Raw genomic sequence first — 22,123 nt, forward strand, 5'->3', positions numbered from 1 at the left:
ATAAAATTTAGATTTTTTCGTATATGTTATATTTTGAATTTTTAAAAACGACAATAAATGACTAAAACTATTAAAATTATTATGTTAAAAATTAATGATCAATGGTTTAACATTTTTATTATAAGAAGATACACATGATTTTAAAACCATATGAGTAAAAAATATCATTTAATAATAATATAAATATATATATATATATTAAACACTATATACCATAAGATTACATAAATATTTTAATATTAAAACTTTCAATGAATTTTCAAGAACATTTATAAATTATAAACTTATTAAAGATTTCAGATTGAAAATTTTGTTATCGATGATTTAAATATTTTGTTATAAAACGATATGAACGATCATAGAACCGTATGATTATAAATTCTTATTTAATAAATAACTATACAAAATATACTATTCCTAGAAAAATAGGTTGGTCCATCTTAACTTATATTACACTTTTTATTAAACTAACTATCGAATTGATAAATAACGTACCAAAAAATGTTTTGCACTTTCCTTAAATAAAAGCTACGATACCTAATATGATTAACGTATATGTGAAAATTAATTATAATGAATAATAAATATTTGATAACAATTTTTGTATCTTAGTTCTTTTTTTAATTTTATATTATTAAAATATATTTAAAAATCACATTAAATATATAATAAAAACATTTATAATTTTTCTTATATGTTATATTTTGAATTTTTCAAAATGTCTATAAATTATTAGAAATTTGAAGATCCCCACTCTGAAAATTTTGTGATCAATTTTGTCATGATAAGTTACAAATGATCATAAAATTGTATTAATATGAACTTTTATTGATATTATAAGAAGATACACATTATTTTAAAACCATATGAGTAAAAAATATCATTTAATAATAAAACATATATATATATATATATATAGATTATACTATATACCATAAGATTACATAAATATTTTAATATTAAAACTTTCAATGAATTTTCAAAAACATTTATAAATTATAAACTTATTAAAGATTTCACATTGAAAATTTTGTTATCGATGATTTAAATATTCAGTTATAAAATGATATGAATGATCATAGAACTGTATGATTATAAATTCTCATCTAATAAATGACTATATACAATATACTATTCTTAGAAAAATAGGTTGGTCCATCTTGACTTACATTATATTTTTTATTAAACTAACTATCGAATTGATAAATAATCTACCAAAATTTTTTTTGCACTTTTCTTAATTAGAAGCTACGAAATTACCTAATATGATTAACGTATATATGAAAATTAATTATTATGAATAATAAATATTTGATAACAATTTTGGTATCTTAGTTCTTTTTTTATATTTTAATTTTATATTATTGAAAGATATTAAAAAATCACATTAAATATATAATAAAAACATTTATATTTTTTCTTATATGTTATATTTGAATTTTTCAAAACGTCTATATATTATTAGAAATTTGAATATTCCCACTCTGAAAATTTTGTGATCAATAGATTATTATTTTGTTATAATAAGTTACAAATGATCATAAAATATAACGCATATGAATTTTTATTTAATAAATATTCAACTAAATAATATATATATATATATAAACACTAATGATTTAAAGCAACAAGATTGGCTGATCAATTTAGTCGTCCAGTTGAAATCTTTCAAAAGTATGTGAAAGACTAAAGTCAAAGTAAATATGGATTTAGAATAGTAGTTATATTTTACTAACCAAATACCAAAAAAAACCGAACTGAACCGAAACCAACCCGATATCCGGATTGAACACCCGTAATCCAAATGAAGCCAAACTATTGTTTCATTCTCCAAAATATAATAAAAATAATAACTTAATTCCGCGCAAGGCGCGGATCTTATCCTAGTCTGACTTAGTATTACGTAACACCTTCTGGATTATTGATTTTCTATTGTATTATTAACTTCTTTCGGAAATTACTATTGAAGAAAGTACATAAATGGGGGATTAAGATAAGACGGTCAAAGATATAAATCTACAAGTAGTCAAAGGAAAATATTATCAAGTCGTCTCACCTCAGAAGTAAACGCTCTTATGATGAAACTTGGTCAATATAGGCCGCAACTTCAGGCCACCACTCGTCTTCCTCTCCCAAGGGCGGCTACTTAGCTTAGTTATGGCGTGTATTTTTTTTTGTAACAACTCCAATAAGATTTTTTAACATTTTTCTTAACACCAATAAGATATAAGAGTAGAATAAAATTTGTTCTTAGTTAGAATCGCACGACTTCTCATTTGAAATTGGATGCATTGATGTGACTAGAGGAGAGACAATGTTTGCATGAGAAACAGCCTAGTATCAAACTAAGAATGATGGTTAAGATCTTGCTAATCGCAGTTAGAATACGCTTTGTAGTGGATTTGGTGTGGACATGTCTTGAAGAGTTGGTTATAGTATCTAGTTAAAATTAATATTTTCGTGGGTTTTAGACTTTTAGTGTTCAGACAATAAATGTTGCCGTGTTTGGTATTTTACATTTGTGTGCAGATCATATCTTTATAGTAGCAAAAGCCCAAATGTTTAGGTGTGATGTAGCCGTAAAACTCTGTAGACCATTACTACGAGTTTAGCTAAATCCTGTCAGCTGCTTCAGAAGAAACTTTCGTCTGAAAACCACCCAAGAAATCCTCCATACAAGCCCTGTAAGTATCCATACCCGAAACCTTCTCAGCGATCTCCAAACCGATACTCAGCCATTTTTTAGCGGTCTCTAACTGTCCTAGCCTCACAGGCAATGCTGCTCGGTTCCAAGCTGTCATTGCAAGCCATTTCCCTTCATCAGTCGGGTACTCCCCTTCCTTTAACCCAACCATGATTCTGCATGCTTGTTTATACATCTTTTGGATTGCTTCTCCGTCCTCCGTATCGCCTTTGTGGACGCTGGATAGAGCAATCAACTTCCGGATTATGAGAGCTATGGTTGGGTAATTTGGTGAAGCAGATGCGATCAGTGCGGATAGGCATTCGTTAAGAGCAAATGTTGACACGTCTGGGTTGGACCGTGGGCTTTGAGAAGCGAAAATCCCAAGTTGGAGAAGATAGTTGTAGTTACAAGACTTGGAACCAGCAAAGGTTTTTACCACAAGTAGCTGGAATGCTGAATTGTTGAGCCTTCCGTGTATTTCATAGGCAGTTAAAGTGTACATGAAGATGAGTTCTGGCTCCATGATACAGTCTTTACCATCCGAGAGCAAAGAAGACATAATCTGCATTTTTATAAAAAAAAACATCAGTAAACTGAAAGATGAAACTCAGCAAGCGATGGTGACAAAGAGGAGGATAAGACCTTTCCGGCTCTCACGAGCAGTTCTGCAGCGAGTTTGACTTGGGTTTCAGTCAGTGTGTTCTTGTTTTGCTTCTCCAAAGCAATGATAGCGGTAACACCTAATACTAGGGACCTTAAAATCATCACTGTGTTTTCTCCAGACTCACCAGTATCCAAATAGCTGTAAAAGTCTGATGCCAGCCTACAGAATTCACCACAGAGCTCATACTTCTTTGCATTCCCACATCTTGACCCAAGATTCCAGGAAGTCAGAGCAAACCACTTCAGTTCTCGCTTTCCAGTTTCTCCTGATCCAAAGAAACACTCTGTCCCAAGCTTAGATGCCCTGCTTTGAGCTTGCAACATGAAGTTAAGAGCTTCTGTTTCGCTGCCAGCGTCTTGAGTCAGTATAGTGACCAAGGTACGAAAGACAACGACCTCTGTGGTTGGCATGGTTTTCCCTGAGATGTAGAAACTCAGGAACTTGGAAAGAGAAGCAACAGCAACTGAAAGCGCTTGGCAAGAGATAGCTTCATGCGCTGCAAGGGACAGATAATGTGGAGAAAAATCAAGGCAGGACAACATTGCATCGATCTGACTGATGGCACTACTGTGCTCCTTCCTCTGCAGGTAGATTTTGAACTGCAGGAAAAAGTAGTTGTTTAAAGGTTTTTGAAACAATCTCCAAACATCTTAAGGAAAAACCATAAAATGACATTATCTCATTGACAAGGGAAAACAACATTCACCTTAAGAAAAGAGCAGTGAATATTGGGTTCAAGCTGCATAGACAGAAATCTAGTTAGCAATCCGAAGTTGAAAAATCCAGCTAAGAGAAGCGTAGGACATAAAAGCTTCCTCCTATAAATGTACCTTTTCAGCTTCTTCTATGTATTCATGAGCTCGATCTAGCTGAGAGAGACCGAGGTAGCAAAGACACAAAACCCTGAAGCCTTTTGCCCTGAAAACTCTATTTTCTATATCATGTGGAATATAGAGCATCGACTTCTCAAACATCTCTGCGCTTGTCTCAAAATCTTTAGCACCGAAATGAGCTGAAGCACTGTAAACAGCAGAAGATACCCAAATTAGATCCCCACGACATTAAAACAACAAAGGAAACTATCAACTGCTGTGGCCAAATTGAATCACTTAGTAAACTAGGATGCAATACATACACACACAAACGCTATAATGCAATCACAGATGTAACCAAATGAGATGAAGGAGAAAACAAACCTGTTCCACAGAACAGAATGTATTGCCTTCCTTTCATTAGTCACTGCTTCACCAGCAAAGAGAGCAACAACCCTCTCGTCTGAAACAAGCTGAGCCACAACATTCGCTCTAATCCTCGAACCACTATCTCCTCCCCTACTCTCTCCAAGAACCCGATGAGCCACTCTAAGCGCCGTCTTTGCGCTGACATGACACCTTCCGAGCAAACCTAAGAACACACCTTTCGCAGTTTCTGCTCCAGCAGTCCCCACCACCTCAAAATAAGCCTCCACAGCAGATACCCACACTGCCTCTGGAATGTCTTTGTTTCCCACCATACCTCTCAGCTCTTTCTCCGCCTCGCTATGCTTACCAAGCCCTAACCAAGCCTTCATCGCTAGCACAGGTAATGAAGCGTGTTGATCTGCTCCATCACTCCTGAGAACTTTCACGCATTTGATCACACTATCGAACTCTCCCTTCTGCAAATGAACAGCTGATATAAAACGCAGAGTATTGACTCTCATGCTCTTGAACTCCATGGTGTCTTCCCTAGTTTTCGCAGTGCCCAGTCCCTTCTCGCAAAGATCCAGCGACTCATTCATGAGCCTTAACGCATCGTTTAGACTGCAATCATCGTCCTCTCTAGACAAGGCGCTTTTACCAAACGCGAGGAACTGATTCGAGAGGGCCTTGTAGTGATCCGGTGAGCCAAACAGCATATTCTTCGCTCGATTAAGCAGCGTAACCGCCAGATTCCTATCGGAAATCTCCCAGGCGGTTCGAGATCGCGCCAGGTTAAGATCAAGAAACAGTATCCTTTCACCTGCATCGGTGATTTTCGCGACATCGATCTTCGAGAGGATCTCGGTGGCTCGCTCGAAGCAATCGGAGGCGAGATCGAGTTTTTTGAGATCGTGCCACACGAGACCCGTTCGATAGTAGATGAGAGAGGACTTGATCGTCGGAGATGGAACTCCGGTGACGTCTCTGGCGAGAAATAGCATATCGGCGGCAGCATGTCTGAGGTTCGCGATGCTCTCGGCGGAGGATGAGGAGGATTGGAGCGCGGCGGCGTTGGAGAGATCGACGCATGCGTTCCAGAGGCGGAAGCTGAGCTTCCATATGGTGAGCTTGAAGGAGTTACCGGGAAGAGGAGCGAGTTGACTCAGCCGAGTTAGGGATTGCCTGAGGGAATGAGGGAGAGTTTGCGGTAGCGGCTGATCTTTGGAAATGGATTCGGATTGCTGGATTAGGAGCTCGATCTCGGAGAGGAGGGGATGGTGAGTGTGAGACTCGGTTTCACGGTGAAGCTGGCGGTAGTCCGGCGTTGAGATCTCGGCGATTCTCATCTCCGACTCTTACTATTTGGCGGGAGATAGCAGAGAGAGAGACAGTTAGGGCTCAAAGGAATGAAAATATTTCAAAATTCAAAAAGTAACACAAACTTTTCTTTATTTGCATTGCATTATTAACGGACTTAGTATTATAATTAGTAATTACTACTCCCTCCGTTTTTTAATATAAGTCGTTTTACAGTTATGCACGTAGATTAAGAAAACCATTAATTTCTTATATTTTCTAAGCAAAAACATTATTAATTATTTAACTAACCACAATTCAACCAATAGAAAAATAGAAAATATATTATCATTGGTCATACAACATTAATTATTAATAAATTTTACATAGAAAACCGAAAACGACATATAATTTGGAACAAAAAAATTTGTCTAAAACGACCTATATTAGAAAACGGAGGGAGTACCTCTTTAACGGATTATTTGTTTATTCAAGAAAGAAAATCAATATGTTTTTTTTTAATAATTATATTAATCCAATCCGAAAATCGGGAATTCAGTTTCGGTTACAAACACGATTTGAACAAAAACTCCCAAGTCAATCTATTACATTCTAGTTTCACCTATCCACTAAATCCGGCACGTTTTACTAGTTCGATTTTCGAAATTCTTAGAAATTGGTTACCGTTCTCAACCATCAACAATGATCGCGGGAAGGTGAGGTTCTCCTCGTTGCCTCGGATGCCGGGACTTTCCAGATCATCTCCGGAATAACTAGTTTCCGATGAACTCTTCGAAGCTTGTAACCGTTACTGCCAGTGATGCGCTAGACGGACTAAGAGGTGAAGGGATCAAGAGCCATACCAAGAAAGCGCTTGAGAGCCCAAGCGCACCTCCAAGTCGCCACATACGAGAAAGAGCGGGTTGATGTCTTCGCCACCATCTAAACTGAAAGTCTCTAAAAACTTGCATAGAAAATGAAGCCTCACCGCCGTAAGAGAGCCAACTAGGTAATACGGCACCGGGATGTGAAGCTGAGATCAAGGGATGACACGGAGGCGGTCAATGACTCCCCGAGAACCACCTCCACCACTGAGAACCAGGAGCCAAGAATACGTTGTCAGACGCAATGGACTGAACGGTGATGCACAAAAGACCAAGCCCTGTCAATGCTGGCGGCCGCTAAAATCAATATGTTAATTAGAGCATCTTTAATGTTACTTCATTTTTTCTTTTAAAATAGATTAAAAGTAAAAATTGAATAAGAATGTTTCAATTATATTCTATTTTTTTTTCTCATTTCGTAATAAAATAATGAACAAACAAAAATAGATTACTTTATTTATGGAATAAACAGGAAAAAATAGAATGTGATTGGAGATATATATTGACGGAAATTAGATGTATATAATTGTTTAGACTTTAGACATTGAAACCGATTTTTAAAAAATGTTTTGGAAAATCATTTCGTTTAAATCTAACTTTGCCAAGTAGTTGGGGCTGGGTTCGCGGGTCAACCCGCTCCGCATGACCCGCCAACCCATGGATCGACTCTATTTTTTAAACTCAAAATTCCGATCCACATAACCCGCGAAAGAAAAATCGTAAACCCGCACCCGCCCCGCTAAGATTGCGGGTAACCCACGGGGCCCGCAGATAATATTAAATTTAATAAATAATTATTTTTATTATAAATTAATTACATTTTAAAATAAAAAATATACATTTATAATTTAAATTATATAATTTTCATTAATTTATATATTTTTTTACATATTTTTATTTTTATGTTTATTTATTTTAAAAAAATTAGAAAAAATAATATTTTTTTTTATTTTGCGAGTCGGCAGGTACCCACGACTCAAATTTAGTTGATCCGCATCCGCCCCGCTAAAAAACAACTCAACCCGCACCCGCACCCACATGCAAAAATTTGTAAATCGATCGACCCGCACGCGTCCCGCGAGGGGTCAAACGGAGCGGGACCCGCGGATAATGACCCAAATTCCCAGCTCTACAAGTAGTCAGACGTCTAGACGCTGCCTAAACTGAAGAAAACAATACAACATTGAAAATATAACTAATAGACATTCTTGAGTAATATTTGTTTTTTGTTTTGAGTAGGGTTGATCCTTAAAAATACTAAAATCATCCGTACAACAACAACAACATGAAAGGGAAACGACTAGAAGGAGAGGAGGGGTTAAAGAGCTGCCACAAGTTAACACCATAGACGAGAGAGAGTCACAGTCACATTCACCATCACCTTTTTTAGTCACTAGTGAAAGTACGGAGGAGGAGGCTGGTATTGATAGCAGTTCCCGTAGAAGTTCCCGTGAGCAGCAGCGGGACTGAAAGTGTAAGTCTGAGGAGGTGGAGGCGGAGGAGCTTGTGCCGCCATGATTGGACCGTTAAGAAACTGTCTGTTGTCATACACATACTGCGGATACCTCTCAGGGATGACTCTACCATATCCTGTCTTGTTGTTATTGTTGTTGTTGTTGTGGTTGTCAGTGACTCGGGGTTGAGCTCCACGTGGTCGCTTTGTCTGAGGCTTGGTGGGTTCTGTTGCTCTCTTTTTCTCTGCTTTGGCCTTCTCCAGCTGGACGATCCGTTTCTGAAGTGGCTCAACTGGGTACTGCTCTTCCAGGTTATGCTCTTCCACACACTTGGCCACGGCTTTAAGCCCTGTAAGCTCCCTCTCATTGAACTCATCCTGCATTGGTACACATAGTTATAATACGTATAAACCTGAAGTAATTAAATGCATCGGATTCAAGATTCAAAGGGTTCAGAACTCAGAAGCAAAATATAACAGCTAACTGAACAAAGCTCAGAGCCAGTTGCTCGAGAAAAGGTAGCAAGTTCAATAAAAGATCAGACCGCTCGTTATAGGCAATGTGCATTATATTAGCACATCCCTTCATTTTCTTTTAAAGAGTAATGTATAATGCAAGTTATCAAGTCAGGGAACACTAGCCTGAGCAGCAGGAGATGCATTGCCAGGTCCGCCTTGGGAGGTTGATCTCCTTGCGTCGGTCAAGTAAGACTTCAGTAATTCAACAGGTGGGAACTGTTCTGTGAGTTCAAACGCAAATGCCAAGTTCACTGCATCAATCTGTTTTCCACTCTTCAGCAGAACTTCAATCACACCTACAATAAACAGACCGGTGCACATCAAGATTAAGACCAATGGTGAAGATAGATGATTTGGATGTACAAATCCTTGACCAAACCAAACATCAACCTTCAGATCAAACGTTATATAACATGTAATAGAATAAGACATATAATTAAAATTAGAGAACAAACCAGGCATTTTTTCAGACAATCCAAGAGATCGGCAAAGCTCAGCTGCCTGACGGCGACGTGAAACCATAGGGATCAGCTTCAAGATTCCATCCTCTTCAAAGCCGGAAACAATATCAAAACTAGCCAGTAGTTGCAGGAACGCATGAGCCTCCAAAGAATTACCATTGCAAGCATCCATCTCAAGACTCCCCAGCAGTGGACTCCATCCTTCTGCAATACTTTTCGCTCTCTGCTTAACATCTTCAGAGAGAACAACAGCAAGAGAGTTGCTGTCCAGGCCAGATAAAAGTACGCTAAGGCACTCCATCAGCATGATACATGTCCTGCGCATTCCCAAGAGGTTACCGTCTTTCTTTCCATCACCGTTTGGTGCCTCCACAGGGTAAAACCCTTCCAGAGAGTCCAACACTAAGCTCGCCGGGTTCGCTGCAGCCTTGAACGCCGCAGGGATCTCCTCCTTTAGCGACGCAAGGTTCTTGCGGTTGTCTGACACAAACTTATGGAGCCCTGCTGAGTCCATATCCCCGCACAGTTTCAGTAACTGCGGATAAGCCTTCACCTCAGGTGAGATCTCAGCCTCTTGCACAGTACCATCCGGATTCTCATCGGTACCATCAGCAGCAAAGGCTTTGTTGGGCGAATCCTCAACAGAAGTGATACTGATGGGAGGAGGATTGTTGTACTTAACCAAAGCGCTGTTTATAGCAAACACAGCTGCGTCTCTCTTCTTCTGAAGCCTTTCTAGAGATACCTTCTCCTTGGCCTCAACAGCTTCCTTCTTTTTCTCTAGTAACTCTTGAGCTTTCCTTGTTTTGGTTTCGTACTCTTTTTCTTGGTCTTCAAGCTCGTGAAACCGTCTCTTCAAGGACCTCTCGAGACCATGGAAATGCTCCTCGAGCTCCTTCCATTTCAGGTTAAGTGTTACGGCGCGCTGGCTTTCGAGCTCGGCAAAGGCCTTCTGAAGCTGCTGAATCTTGGATGACGTAGAGTCCATGAGCGAAGCAACTGACCTGGTATCCTCCATAGCTAAATAAAGTATTTGAACAAATAAAAACAAGTAAGAAAAACAAAATAATAAACATGAATATAGTAAAAAAACAAATTAAGATTCCAACATTCGAGGCCAGAGAATCTCAATACCGGATAACAAACATACATGTCAGAATTACAAAATATTCACTTTTAACATATTGAAGAATAAGATATTCAATTATATAAGAGAATAATAAAAGATTCAGACAAAAAAAAGGTTACCAAATTTTAAACAAGTCCAAACTCCAAGCTGCGAAGTAGAGCTCCAAAGATATCCCAAACTCAGAAACGACAAACAACTACAAAACAAATCATAAAAGACCAGGGGAATAAAAGATCAGTCAAGACTATCAGAGTAGAAGACTGCAAGAAAGCGAGTTACGTTAGAGAAAAAGACAAAACAGCAACTGTAAAAAATTACAGTAGAAGACTGTAAGAAAGCGAGTTACTTTTACGTGTACAAGAACGATTAAGCCACCTGATCCAACGATTCTGATAATACCCCTCCACTCAATCTATCACACAAGCGATCTTTCGAGAGTAAAATTCGAAGTCTTAGCAGAAGTTTTCCGCTAAATCGAGCTACTATTTGGCAAAATCAACAAACCCTAGCTACAGTGAACACGAAAGACGAGCAAAGAAAGACGATACAACAACAAGAGAGAGAGAGAAAACAGCTATACCCGGAGAATCAGATGACGTAAGAAGAGATCAGAGATGTTCAGGAAGCACCGGAAGATTGTGGATCCATCTTGAGCGATCGAAAATGATAAGGGTAGGCGAGAGAGAGAAAGAGGAAAGTGAAAAAATACCTAAAGGCTGCGAGGAAGGAAAGAGGAAAGTTGAAGAGAGGCAAAAGCAAAGTGATTTGTAACAGATAGGGGTGGGCACTTTACCCGATATCCGAAGTGGCACCCGAACCCGATCCGAAAAACCCGAACCGAAATCCGAACCGAAGTAGCAAAATACCCGAACGGGTATTGAATAAGGAGAGATTGGATATCCGAACCCGAACGGATAATACCCGAACCCGAATGGATATCCGAAGATAACCGAACATATGTATAATTAATCTTATATTTCTAGTTTACATCTCTCATTTTATATAAAATATTTATATTGATACTACACATACTTTAAGTTCATATGATATACATACAATTACGTAAAAAAATGATTTCCTACTCACTTAAAATGCATGTCAAGTTTTTTATTTCAAAAATTAACAAAAAGTTACATCCAAATTTTTTTAAAAAATAACTAAACTAATGCCTTTTTAGTTTTAAAATGTTATGTCCAAATTTAGTAACCATTCAATCTATTAAAAATAAAAATTAGTTAACTGAAAGTTATATTTTTAAATACAAGAAACTTGAGAAATAAAAATTTTAATTTTTTTTCAAAATCTAAATATCCGAACCCGATCCGAAATAACCGAATCCGAATAAAAAAATACCCGAACCCGACCCGAAGTGCAGAAATACCCGAACGGGTTCTACACCTCTATACCGAAATATCCGAAAATCCGAAATACCCGATCCGAACCCGAACGGGTACCCGAACGGGTACCCGAACGCCCACCCCTAGTAACAGACGCTTTCTTCCCTTGTCTTTCTTTTTTTTTTTACTAATATTATGTCGAGGCACGTGATAGGTTGAGTAGTGTGTGTGTGTGGCTCATTCTCCACCATGCGGTTCGACGAGACGACCGGATTGGCTCGAGTCAAGAAGTGGAATGTCCTTTAAAGTTGTAAATAGCTTTGTCACGTGAGTTTGTCTGAAGCTGCCGGAAATTTCACTTGCTTGTAATTTACTCTTTACCCTTTACTTTTCTCTTCCTATGGTTTGGTATCTTCACTCTCTATGTGTTATTTTTCGGTGCCATTAAAAAAAAAAAACTAAACTAGGAAATCTGCACTACAAACTTGTAAACAAAAGAGGCCGACGTTGGGCCGAGTTTCCAAAATTATTAAAAAGCTCAAAAAGAATAATTCTGGTTTAAAGCCCAAATTGTATTGGGCCAACTTTTCAGAATTGTTAAAAAGTCCTAATAGTGTTGGGCTGACGTGGCAAATATCTCGAGTTGTATAATCGAATTTAAAAAGCCGAGATAATTCGATTTTATAAAAAAATAATATATATAATTCGATGAGATAATATATGATGTTGAAAAGTCCCAAAAGAAATATTTAACGCGCAAAGGAGACCTATTTGGTTTGCGTTCTCATCAGATTAGATGATTTTCTGTTCCCCGTTCTCGACGAAGTTTTGATAATTCCACAAAACAATCCAAAGTCTGAGTCAACGACACACCAGACCGACGACTCTACTCCTCTTTTTTTTTTTTAAATGTTTAAAATTATTAAAGAGAGAGAGAGAGAGTCATTTCATCATTCACGCTTTTCCTTCTTCTTTCATAAACACACTTGCAATTGCAACACGCCAGATGCGCGACTTTCTTCTTCTTCTTCCTCACTCATGAAGAAGTAGGGAGCAGCAAGACAAAGACCCAAAGCTCTCGTTCTCTATTCCTGATTTTTTTTTCCTTCGTGAGTTCCTCCCCCCCAAAGATTTTGCGAATTCTCATCTCTTTCTTTAAGTCAACTCATTTCGAGATCGCTTTTTTTTTTCTTGATTTTGTTGCTATTTTTATAACTTGTGATTTTGCTTCGGACAGAACCCTAGACTTCTGTTCTGTAGGAATATGATGGTGATTAGGTTAGTTTTCACAGTTTTCCTCGGGAACTGTCTCTGCTTGCTCCTCCTCTCTAGCTTCATCGATGCAAGCGAGGCCGACGTAAACTGCTTGAGGAACATAAAATCTCAACTTACGGATCCAAATGAATATCTATCGAGCTGGGTCTTCAGCAACGAGTCTGCAGGTTTCATCTGCAAGTTCAGTGGTGTTTCTTGCTGGCACGATGATGAGAACAGGGTCTTGAGCATTAAGCTTTCTGGCTTTGGTCTTGGGGGACAGTTTCCTGTTGCGATCAAGAACTGTACTGATCTTACGGGTCTTGAGCTTTCAAGAAACAACTTCTCTGGACCTTTACCAACAGATATTAGCTCCTTGATTCCATCTGTTACAACTCTAGACCTTTCCGAGAACAGCTTCTCTGGTGTAATCCCTGTCAGTGTCTCCAACATAACCTTTCTAAACGCTCTTATGCTTCAGGGTAACCAGTTCACGGGGACTCTCCCTCCACAGCTGGGGCAACTCGGACGGCTCAAGAAGTTCTCTGTGGCTAACAATCGTCTCTCAGGTCCTATCCCTGTTTTCAACGAATCCATCTTGAAAGTTGGAGCTGGTGACTTTGCGGGTAACGCTGGTTTGTGTGGTAAGCCTCTGGATCCGTGCGAAGGTGCTAATAGCTCTCGTGTTAAAGTTGTTGTTATAGCTGCGGTTGGTGGACTGGTTGCAGCTGCGTTAGTTGTTGGGGTTGTTCTGTTCTTCTACTTCCGTAGATTGGCTCTTGTTCGGAAGAAGTTGCAGGATGATCCTGAAGACAACAGATGGGCTAGGATCTTGAAACAACAGAAAGGCGTTAAGGTAACACAAAAATAACCTCATTTTGATACATGTTGTTAGGCCTAGGCACATTATTTAAAAATGAGGTTTGGTTCAGGTTTGGATCCTATCAGTTACCCGAGCAGATCCTATATATGTAGAACTTTCAATCCGAAAAACCCAAATTTTTTTATCTTAACCCGAATTAACCGAAAAACAAACCCAATGAGATCGTAAGTTCCTTCGGATATTAGCCGGTTCCCAACTTTGTTACCCGAACCAAAATAACCAAACCGAAACCGAACCGAATTTTCTAAATACTATCCTAAACTTCTAGAACCGAAGAACCATAAGAATTGAACCAGAACCAAACCAAGAACCAAATGCCCAGGGCTACATGTTGTCATGTTGAAGTTCTCATATATGTTTGGTGTTTGTGTGTGTTTTCAGGTTTTCATGTTTAAGAAGTCAGTTTCAAAGATGAAGTTAAGCGATCTTATGAAGGCAACAGAGGAATTCAAGAAAGATAACATCATCGGAAAAGGAAGAACAGGAACTATGTACAAAGGAGTCCTCGAAGACGGGACTCATCTCATGGTGAAGAGGCTGCAGGACTCTCAACACTCTGAGAAAGAGCTTGACTCAGAGATGAAGACTTTGGGATCCGTAAAACACAGAAACTTGGTCCCTCTCTTGGGCTACTGTATCGCCAAGAAGGAGAGGCTTCTGATATACGAGTACATGCCCAACGGTTACCTTTACGATCAGTTACATCCCTCAGATGAAGAGTCCTTCAAGCCTATGGACTGGCCTACGAGGCTGAAAATCGCGTTGGGGGCGGCAAAAGGACTAGCGTGGCTTCACCACAGCTGCAACCCGAGGATCATTCATCGCAACATAAGCTCGAAATGCATATTGTTGACTGCAGATTTCGAGCCTAAGATCTCGGACTTCGGTTTAGCCAGGCTGATGAACCCCATTGATACTCATTTAAGCACGTTTGTGAATGGGGAGTTTGGTGATTTCGGTTACGTTGCTCCGGAGTATTCAAGAACCATGGTGGCAACTCCTAAAGGAGATGTGTACAGCTTCGGGGTTGTGCTTCTAGAGCTAGTAACGGGACAAAAGGCTACTAGCGTGACGACTGGACCCGAAGAAGAAGCCGAGGAAGAAGAAGGGTTTAAAGGTAACCTTGTGGAATGGGTTACAATGCTATCGAGAGAGTCAAAACTGCAGGAAGCGATTGACAAGTCTTTGCTTGGGAAGGATGTGAATGATGAGATCTTCAAAGTGCTCAAAGTAGCATGCAACTGCGTTCTACCGGAAGTGGCGAAGCAGAGGCCTACCATGTTTGAGGTGTATCAGTTTCTGAGGGCGATTGGAGAGAGCTACAACTTTACTACTGAAGATGATATCTTAGTTCCGTCTGAATCAGGAGAAGGTGACTTCATTGAAGAGCTCATAGTTCGTTGATCAAAGAGGAAGGTGGTAAGACTTCTGAAAACGAATATCTTTAGTCCTAGCAGTCCCACGATATATATATATATAAGTAAGTATTGATTTTTTACTTTCTGTGTTTGGTTTCTCCTCGTCGATGGTGTGTGGTTGTAATAATTGTTAGATGCACTCTCTGTTATTACTACACTGAGCTTTGGTTGTTTTCAGAACAGCTACTGGTTTGGTTTTGTCACTACATCCTTGCTATTCTTTCAAATGTTTGCTGCACTTATTCAATTTGCTTGGAAAATTTTACATTCGTAGCACACATTATTATCATATTATTGTTAAACAGATTCGTATTAGCATCATACTACAACCAGTAGTTTGACCTCTTCTAATGAACAAAACAACACCAAATTTGTCTCCAACAGGTTTTCAAGCCAACTGTTCGTTAGCCAGATAGCAAAAATAAAAGTGTTTTTTCACAAAATAAATAAATTGTGTGTGAAATTTAAAAGTTTTATGCAAAATCACAATTTAATAAATTGAATATGAAATTTAGATTTTAAAAAAAGAGGTTATACTTTTGCACTACCATATTATAATCCAGATATAAATACATTAGGTTAGTTTTGGCCGTTTTTCCTATACAAGCATGTCTTAAAATCCATACATGCTACTTCAAAAAATGATTAAAAAAAAAACTCAAATCTAGGATTATGTCTTGGGAGAAAATGGTTTCAAGTTGAGAGAAAGTACAAGAAATGTCTTAAAATCCGTACATCTAATGCTACTTCAAGCTAAAACAGGGCAGGTTAACAGATTGCAAGATACCTTAAGTTTAGAGGTCATCTCATTCTAGAGATAACACAAAAACTGAAGATTACTTCCTAATAAACTAGTTTGTTGATCTGCTACTTCAACTACATTTTGAAAATCTTAAGCTGAGAATCTTTCTCCCATGTCGTTACATACTTCGTCTAGAGTTGACAGGAAGTCTCTCACAGCCATGAAAACTCTCAACGTGTGACCTTCTTCCTTGAAAGAGCCTCCATGGAATAGCTCTGTGACCTCTTCCAACGCAGACAGCGTTGAGCTCTCTTGTGCTTTGATCCTCACAATCTCCTCACCGGCAGTTTCCAAGAACCGACCCATCTTAGCCTCGAACTTCATCCACTGATCTCCACTACATCCACTCTCCTCGCTCAGTATCAAAAGCTCCTTGATGCTCCTGATTCCTTGGTAAAGCTTCAAAACACCGTTTGTCAGAACACCGTACTCAATGTCAGCTGATTTCTTGACAGTCTCCATCTCTGAGCTCAGGTTTCTGACCCGGTCTAAAGCCTTCACAGAGCCTTCTGATTTTATCATCTCCTGAACAGCGAAATGCAAGACGCTGCTTCTTCCGTCTAGTCCCTTGACCTCAGCGAGCTTGAGGAGAGTGTCGAACTTGAAAGCGTGAGCGTTTGTTCCAACGCTCATCTTGTTTCCTGTCTTGAGTATAGCTTCGAGGAGTCTAGAGAACGTTTTATTATTCCTCAGCTCTTCACAAGCAGCCTGCAAAATCAGATAAGCTTATGAGACAACAAGTTTAAAACATCAGGCGAACATAAAAATCAATATCTATACCTGTACAACACCGAACGATCGTCTGAGATATTCAACCTCAGGGTAGAAGTTAGCCACAGAGAGCAATGCATCAACCCGTTTGAACACGAACGGCACTTGAAGCAACTCTTTAAGGAACCTCTCAGCTGGACCAAGCTTGATAATCACTGAATCATCGCTAGCGTTCCTCAGCTTCCTCTCTTCTTCTTTACTAGGTGCCAATCTCGATAGACAATCAAGAAGCTCAGCTCCAAGTGCACCAGAATCACCTGAATCAATAACTCAAAAGATTACAAAATGGCAACAGATTAAAAAAACGTTTAACCAGTGATTTACCTTCAAGAAGAGCGTTACAAACATCCTTTGTGGTCACGTTAAGTAGTTGAAGGCGAGTAGCAATGTTCTGGTATGAAACTTCATTTTGAGTCGGTAGATCATAAGTCAGACCTCTCTGGTTTATGTTTGGACTTGACGAGTTTGAGATGAACAAAGTCTCTACAATCTCTTTGTTCAACCTGCCACACACATAGTCACAGAAACAAACTTTGTTAAACTCTTCTCAGACGAAAATAAAGACAAAAGAAAGATAGCTTTCACTTTCTCTTACTTGAACGAGTTCGCCTTAAGACAATCCCAAGCTGTGTTCTGGCAAGAACCTTGATTGACTTTGTCGGAAAAGGATGGTTTTTTCACATCATTTTGAACCACAAAAGACTGTGAAGGTGGGACAAGAGGAGGTGGTCTAGTCGGAGGAGGAGCTGCTACTGCTGCTGCTTGGCTACCGATGTTGATAACAAAGTCTCTCCTTGACGAAACCGACTCAGAGGAGAGCAACACCGACTTCACATTCCGGCTAAAGTCGTTCCAAATCGGCGGCGAGCTGTTTATAAACTTCCGGAACAATCCATCAGGGGAGTTCGAAACAGACGAGTAGAGAGACGAGAGAGGCGTTCGCACGAAACCTCCTCTCTCCGGGGAGGTGGAAGCAGAGGAGATACGAGGGAAGCTCAGATTCTGATTAAAGAAGCTAAACATTCTTAAAGAAGACGACACGTGTCCGTTATTGTTCCTCACTCTTAGCCTCTCCGGCGACAAAGACTGAAGGCTTTGTTCCAAAGAGACGTCAGAGAGTCTACTGAACGAGCGTTGCTGCTGAACCGGAGATAAAGTCATGGAGAAGGACCTTGCCGGAGAAACCCAGCCGGAAGAGGAGGAAGAGGAGGAGGAGCTTTGCTCGAAACCGGAGCGAGATGGACTTGAGTTCGCGGAGCTAGCTAAAGAAGCTAGAGGCGAGAAGAACTCTTCTTCTTCTCCTTCGTTTCTCTCGGAGTGAATCTCAGCTTCGTAGCTAGGCTGGAAGCTGCGAGGCAAAGGAGGGAGAGGCCGTATCTCCGGCGACTCAGGAGGCTTGACGAAGCTCGTTACAACACGGTCAGGCTCCTCCTCTCCTCCGAGGTATAGAACCTCAGAGGTTGGAGAAGAAGCGGAGACAGAGAAGTTGTTGGTGATGACGTGTCTCTCCTCCGAGGTATGACTACTACTACTACCACCACCAAGAGTAGTATTAGTGTCTTTGAAATGACGGTTTTGCCCTTTCCACCGGCCGTAGAGAAACAAAGCGACGCCGAGAACCGCAGCGACAACGAGGACAGCGGAGATGGCCGGGACGAGAAGAGCAGGGGAGGTGGAATGCGGTTTGGGAGAGCGGGGGAGGACGAGGGCGGAGATGTTGGCGGGAAAAGTAGTAGGAAAGGCGGCGAAGGTGGGCGGAGACGGCGGCGGAGGAAGAGGAGGAGCGGAGGACTCGAGAGGGAAGAAAGGAGGACTTATGGGTGAAGCAGGAGTGAGAAGAGCTGATCCTGCGTCGTCGGAGAGGTGACGACGGCCGAGATTGAGGGCGGAGGAGGCGTAGGATAGAGGGGAAGGTGCGCATGATAGCAGGAGGAGGAAGGAGAAACAAAAGGTCTGCATTGCTTCTGGGTTTCTGCAGAGTCACTGTTCACATGAAAGATGTTAAAGACACACTCTATTATGGCTCTCTCTGTCCTTGTGAGCTGTGACATATGAGAGTAATAATAACAAGACACTGGCACTCATTTTTACTTTTACCAACCAATGTAGCTTATTTATTTATTACTACTAGGTCCTAGTCTTACTTACTTACCCCGTGATGGGTCAAATTACTCTATCAATTAAATAAGAAAAGGATAAAACATTGGCTTTGTTTTTTCTGAAAAGGATAATTGCATAGTTTATTTTTACCAAAGGAACTATTTTACCTTATAAATAACCATTTTTGTGCTTTGATATACGAATTATGTATTCAAATGTACATAAGATTTAGTGAATCCAGGAAAAGACTGTATAAGATATGCAATAATTACTTGGGCTCTGAAGTGTTTACCCGTCTTTCAAAAGAATCTTCTTGACTTTTTCTGCGACCACACCACTCTCTCTCTCTCTCTCTCTCTCCATTACCCACTTTCTTTCCTTTTCATGGGAAACATCAAACTATTGTACAGTACTATTTGGCATTTTAAACTTATTCAAAAATCCCATCTCTCCCACACACACTCTTCTTATCTCCATTTAAGATTTTGGGGTTTACCATTTACCAATAAACCTGATGATATCCATGTAAAATGCAACAACGAATTATGATTTGCTTTATTAGGTCATTCAAATGTTTTGTCACATAATTGGAGTTATACTTATATCTAATCCAGCAGCTAGAATTAAATGAACTGCGTTGCCTTAAAGGAAGTCACGAGATTAACATGTGCGCAAAAGAATTGGTGGCCAAATAAATAAGCCAAGTTACAATAGTCTTTAACTGAGATATCATATGATGCAGTTTCATAGTCTTGCCTCTTAAGCTATTTCCTTGCTTCAACATTTTCTAGTGTTAGACCACCTAAGCTAAGAGAGGATTTGCTATTGCCATTCACACTCTTTAATATCTTCTCATTCGTACCATTTTCAATCAAGCTCTGATGAGTGGCGACTTCTTAGCGGACATATCAGAGTGTCGCACTATTGGACCTATTGTAGGTTCTGCATACAAGTAAACATCTTTGACATCTCTTTTGTTGAGTACACGTAAAGCGCATTAGTTATGGTTGTAAGCAGTAACCTTACCATTTTGTCATCTGAGTTGTGAATCATCTTTGTCTAGCTAGAAACCACTTCATCCATGTGGACAAACAATATCTTGCAATGTGTTCCGGTAAATCCACCTGAAAAAACCACAACAGATTAAAACAACGCAGATGAGAACACATCTATCATAAGAAGAAGAGAAAAAACACGAACAGGAAACTCACACTGGTCCATGTTGCAGAAAACCCATCAGTAGATAGCAACCAACTTCTACTTATTTGAGTCAGACCTAAAACCTCATCATCAATGAGAACATCATCTTCATCCTCATCATCAATAGCTCTCTTCTTCTTCTTCTTAGCTCTATTCTTCTTCTTCTTCCCCTTCTTGTGTCTCTTTTTAGAAACACGCCTTCTTCCATCAGAGTCAGATTCGCTTTCTTCAGAGAATCCTTCGTGACTTACCAACGAGTGGTCACTCGACCTACGGAACTCAATCCCATTTTCTCTAAATAAAGACTCCCACGAATCTGGACTCTGACATTCCTCAGATAATCTAAACTGAACAGTCCAAGAAAGCATCCCCAGTACTCTGATCACCTCTGTCTGTTTCATCTTCCAAAGCTCTCTCATAATCAGACAAAAGCTACTTCCCTTCTCCAAACCTCTGCATACAGCTGCAATAGTTTCTTTCAACACCTCTCCCTCATCATCCCCGCTCTCATCACGCACAAGCCGCACTAGCTGACGACCTTGGTTGATAACAGAGTTCACCAACAGCAACTCATCAATACACTCTGCATCACCACCATATCTCGACACAACAACCCCAAGCCAGGAAGACGAAGAATCACCAACAACACCCCATGATTCAATTCTCGAATCGAAACAGTCCCCAAGCAACTCAAGAAACCGACACAAGTCACGCTCCTCGAGAGTGATAAGCAGATGCTGCGTCAAAGAAGAGAAAGACTCCTCCGCCAAAAACTCCTCCACAGCATCCCACACATCGCTCACATCTTCATCATACATGAAACGGATAAAGAGATCTAAAAAGAACTTGGCGTCCAGGAACAGAATCTGCCCGTCTTTAAGCGACTCAGCAAACTCGCTGGACGACCAGAAGTCAGGAACGTTGTCTAGAAAATTCTCAACGGTTCGCTGGACGTCGAGATCAAGAAGGTAATGAGGCTTGGTGGCAACAACAGCTGGAGACTGCCCGTGTTTGCCTCGCCACTCAAGCTCCTCCCAGCAGATATCTCGGTTAGCAAATGCAAACTGGGCCAAGGCCTTTGCACCTCGTTTGTGATCAGAGCCACCATCAAACGCAAACTCAGAGAACCACTCTAGTATACGCTTTGGATTCCCTGCAAATAAAAATAAAGCAAAATCTCATTATCATATTATAAAAAAAAAAAAACTGAACTTTAAAGATTAACAAAGACTTCACACCTTCGAAGAATCTCTCTAGTAGATAACTTCGTTTAGCTAACACAGATCCAAGCTTCTTAGGTCTCTTTTCAAACATTAACTGCAGGAGCTGAGAGACAAGCTGCTTCTTTCTTGGTTTTGATCTAAGCAACTTCATGAAAAGATTGAGTTGTCTTCTAGGGGATATAGAGAGGGTTGAGAGGGCGCTGCAAAGCCAGAGCCTAGCTTCTGAACGAGCTCCGCGAGTGACCAGTGATTGGATGTGAGAGCTCAGTTTATTCAACTGAGGCAAAATCACGTCGGTGTTGGTAATGTTGTGAGCATCATCGTCCCAGTTTGGTTCGGACAAGAACAAGTTCACCATCGTGGTCTAGTAGAACAAGTAACACCAATCCAAGCAAAATTGAAACTTTTAGAAACCCTTAATTAATTCAAGGTTTAAAGAGATGGACACCGAAAGTCTCTTACAATGGGGTTTCAGATCGGAGAAGGGAGCGTGCCGATTTACTTCGCCGTCGTGGAGAAAAATTCAGTTAAGCTGTATTTTTAACATAACCGAGCAGCTTCTGGTTCGCTATTTTCCCCAAAGGTCGGTCAGACGGTTATTTTAAATTTAAACCGGTTTGAGCCTACCGGCTCCATTTAATTATTTTTTAAAACTTTGTTTTTCTAGTTAATTTTTTTTTTTTTTAAAGAAGTTCGATCGTTGCAGCTCACGTGCAAGCTTGATGATTATAGATAGCTGCTTGACTATTGTATTGTGCTGGTTATTTCAGTGAGAAGAAGAATCACAAGCAAACAAGATTTGGCTATGAAGAAAGCCAAAAACTTTGTCGATAGAACATTGGTTAACCGGTAGAAGTGAACT

At 39.8% G+C, this 22,123-nt stretch overlaps 5 protein-coding genes across 8 annotated transcripts; 1 reads left to right on the top strand and 4 right to left on the bottom strand.

The window, feature by feature from the left end:
* Positions 1 to 2,440: 2,440 nt before the first annotated feature.
* Positions 2,441 to 6,945, bottom strand: LOC106368007 (TPR repeat-containing protein ZIP4). 2 transcript variants are annotated; one of them, XM_048735274.1, is made up of 6 exons: positions 6,512 to 6,945; positions 4,547 to 5,889; positions 4,181 to 4,370; positions 4,057 to 4,089; positions 3,329 to 3,949; positions 2,441 to 3,248 (listed from the first exon to the last, which is right to left on the bottom strand). In XM_048735274.1, exons 2-6 carry the CDS (start codon positions 5,875 to 5,877, stop codon positions 2,613 to 2,615), a joined length of 2,811 nt encoding a protein of 936 aa, XP_048591231.1. In that variant the 5' UTR covers positions 5,878 to 5,889; positions 6,512 to 6,945; the 3' UTR covers positions 2,441 to 2,612. The 2 variants fall into 2 exon arrangements, with proteins under 2 accessions (XP_048591231.1, XP_013663331.2); XM_013807877.3 differs by lacking the exon at positions 6,512 to 6,945 and having other exon boundaries at positions 4,547 to 6,306.
* A 930-nt stretch (positions 6,946 to 7,875) lies between these two features.
* LOC106368006 (FRIGIDA-like protein 3) lies at positions 7,876 to 11,052 on the bottom strand. 2 transcript variants are annotated; one of them, XM_013807875.3, is made up of 5 exons: positions 10,854 to 11,052; positions 10,393 to 10,469; positions 9,139 to 10,164; positions 8,807 to 8,979; positions 7,876 to 8,542 (listed from the first exon to the last, which is right to left on the bottom strand). In XM_013807875.3, the coding sequence occupies exons 3-5, from the start codon at positions 10,160 to 10,162 to the stop codon at positions 8,105 to 8,107; spliced, it is 1,635 nt and encodes a 544-aa protein (XP_013663329.2). In that variant the 5' UTR covers positions 10,163 to 10,164; positions 10,393 to 10,469; positions 10,854 to 11,052; the 3' UTR covers positions 7,876 to 8,104. The 2 variants fall into 2 exon arrangements, with proteins under 2 accessions (XP_013663329.2, XP_013663330.2); XM_013807876.3 differs by lacking the exon at positions 10,393 to 10,469 and having other exon boundaries at positions 10,854 to 11,045.
* A 1,363-nt stretch (positions 11,053 to 12,415) lies between these two features.
* LOC106368005 (probably inactive leucine-rich repeat receptor-like protein kinase At5g48380) lies at positions 12,416 to 15,407 on the top strand. The gene is made up of 3 exons (XM_048735276.1): positions 12,416 to 12,719; positions 12,848 to 13,720; positions 14,129 to 15,407. Exons 2-3 carry the CDS (start codon positions 12,875 to 12,877, stop codon positions 15,149 to 15,151), a joined length of 1,869 nt encoding a protein of 622 aa, XP_048591233.1. The 5' UTR covers positions 12,416 to 12,719; positions 12,848 to 12,874; the 3' UTR covers positions 15,152 to 15,407.
* Positions 15,408 to 15,842: 435 nt separating this feature from the next.
* On the bottom strand, positions 15,843 to 18,793 carry LOC106368004 (formin-like protein 9). Its single transcript, XM_048735275.1, has 4 exons — positions 17,334 to 18,793; positions 17,063 to 17,241; positions 16,748 to 16,995; positions 15,843 to 16,675 (listed from the first exon to the last, which is right to left on the bottom strand). Exons 1-4 carry the CDS (start codon positions 18,695 to 18,697, stop codon positions 16,058 to 16,060), a joined length of 2,409 nt encoding a protein of 802 aa, XP_048591232.1. The 5' UTR covers positions 18,698 to 18,793; the 3' UTR covers positions 15,843 to 16,057.
* A 663-nt stretch (positions 18,794 to 19,456) lies between these two features.
* LOC111198721 lies at positions 19,457 to 21,854 on the bottom strand. Of its 2 annotated transcripts, XM_048735277.1 has the most exons (5): positions 21,724 to 21,851; positions 21,277 to 21,625; positions 20,050 to 21,191; positions 19,865 to 19,962; positions 19,457 to 19,780 (listed from the first exon to the last, which is right to left on the bottom strand). In XM_048735277.1, the coding sequence occupies exons 2-4, from the start codon at positions 21,617 to 21,619 to the stop codon at positions 19,888 to 19,890; spliced, it is 1,560 nt and encodes a 519-aa protein (XP_048591234.1). In that variant the 5' UTR covers positions 21,620 to 21,625; positions 21,724 to 21,851; the 3' UTR covers positions 19,457 to 19,780; positions 19,865 to 19,887. The 2 variants fall into 2 exon arrangements, with proteins under 2 accessions (XP_048591234.1, XP_048591235.1); XM_048735278.1 differs by lacking the exon at positions 19,457 to 19,780 and having other exon boundaries at positions 19,898 to 19,962; positions 20,052 to 21,191; positions 21,724 to 21,854.
* Between the last annotated feature and the right edge of the window lie 269 nt (positions 21,855 to 22,123).

The sequence above is a fragment of the Brassica napus genome, chromosome A6, assembly GCF_020379485.1.
Source record: "Brassica napus cultivar Da-Ae chromosome A6, Da-Ae, whole genome shotgun sequence".
In the NCBI taxonomy this organism is placed as follows: domain Eukaryota; kingdom Viridiplantae; phylum Streptophyta; class Magnoliopsida; order Brassicales; family Brassicaceae; genus Brassica; species Brassica napus.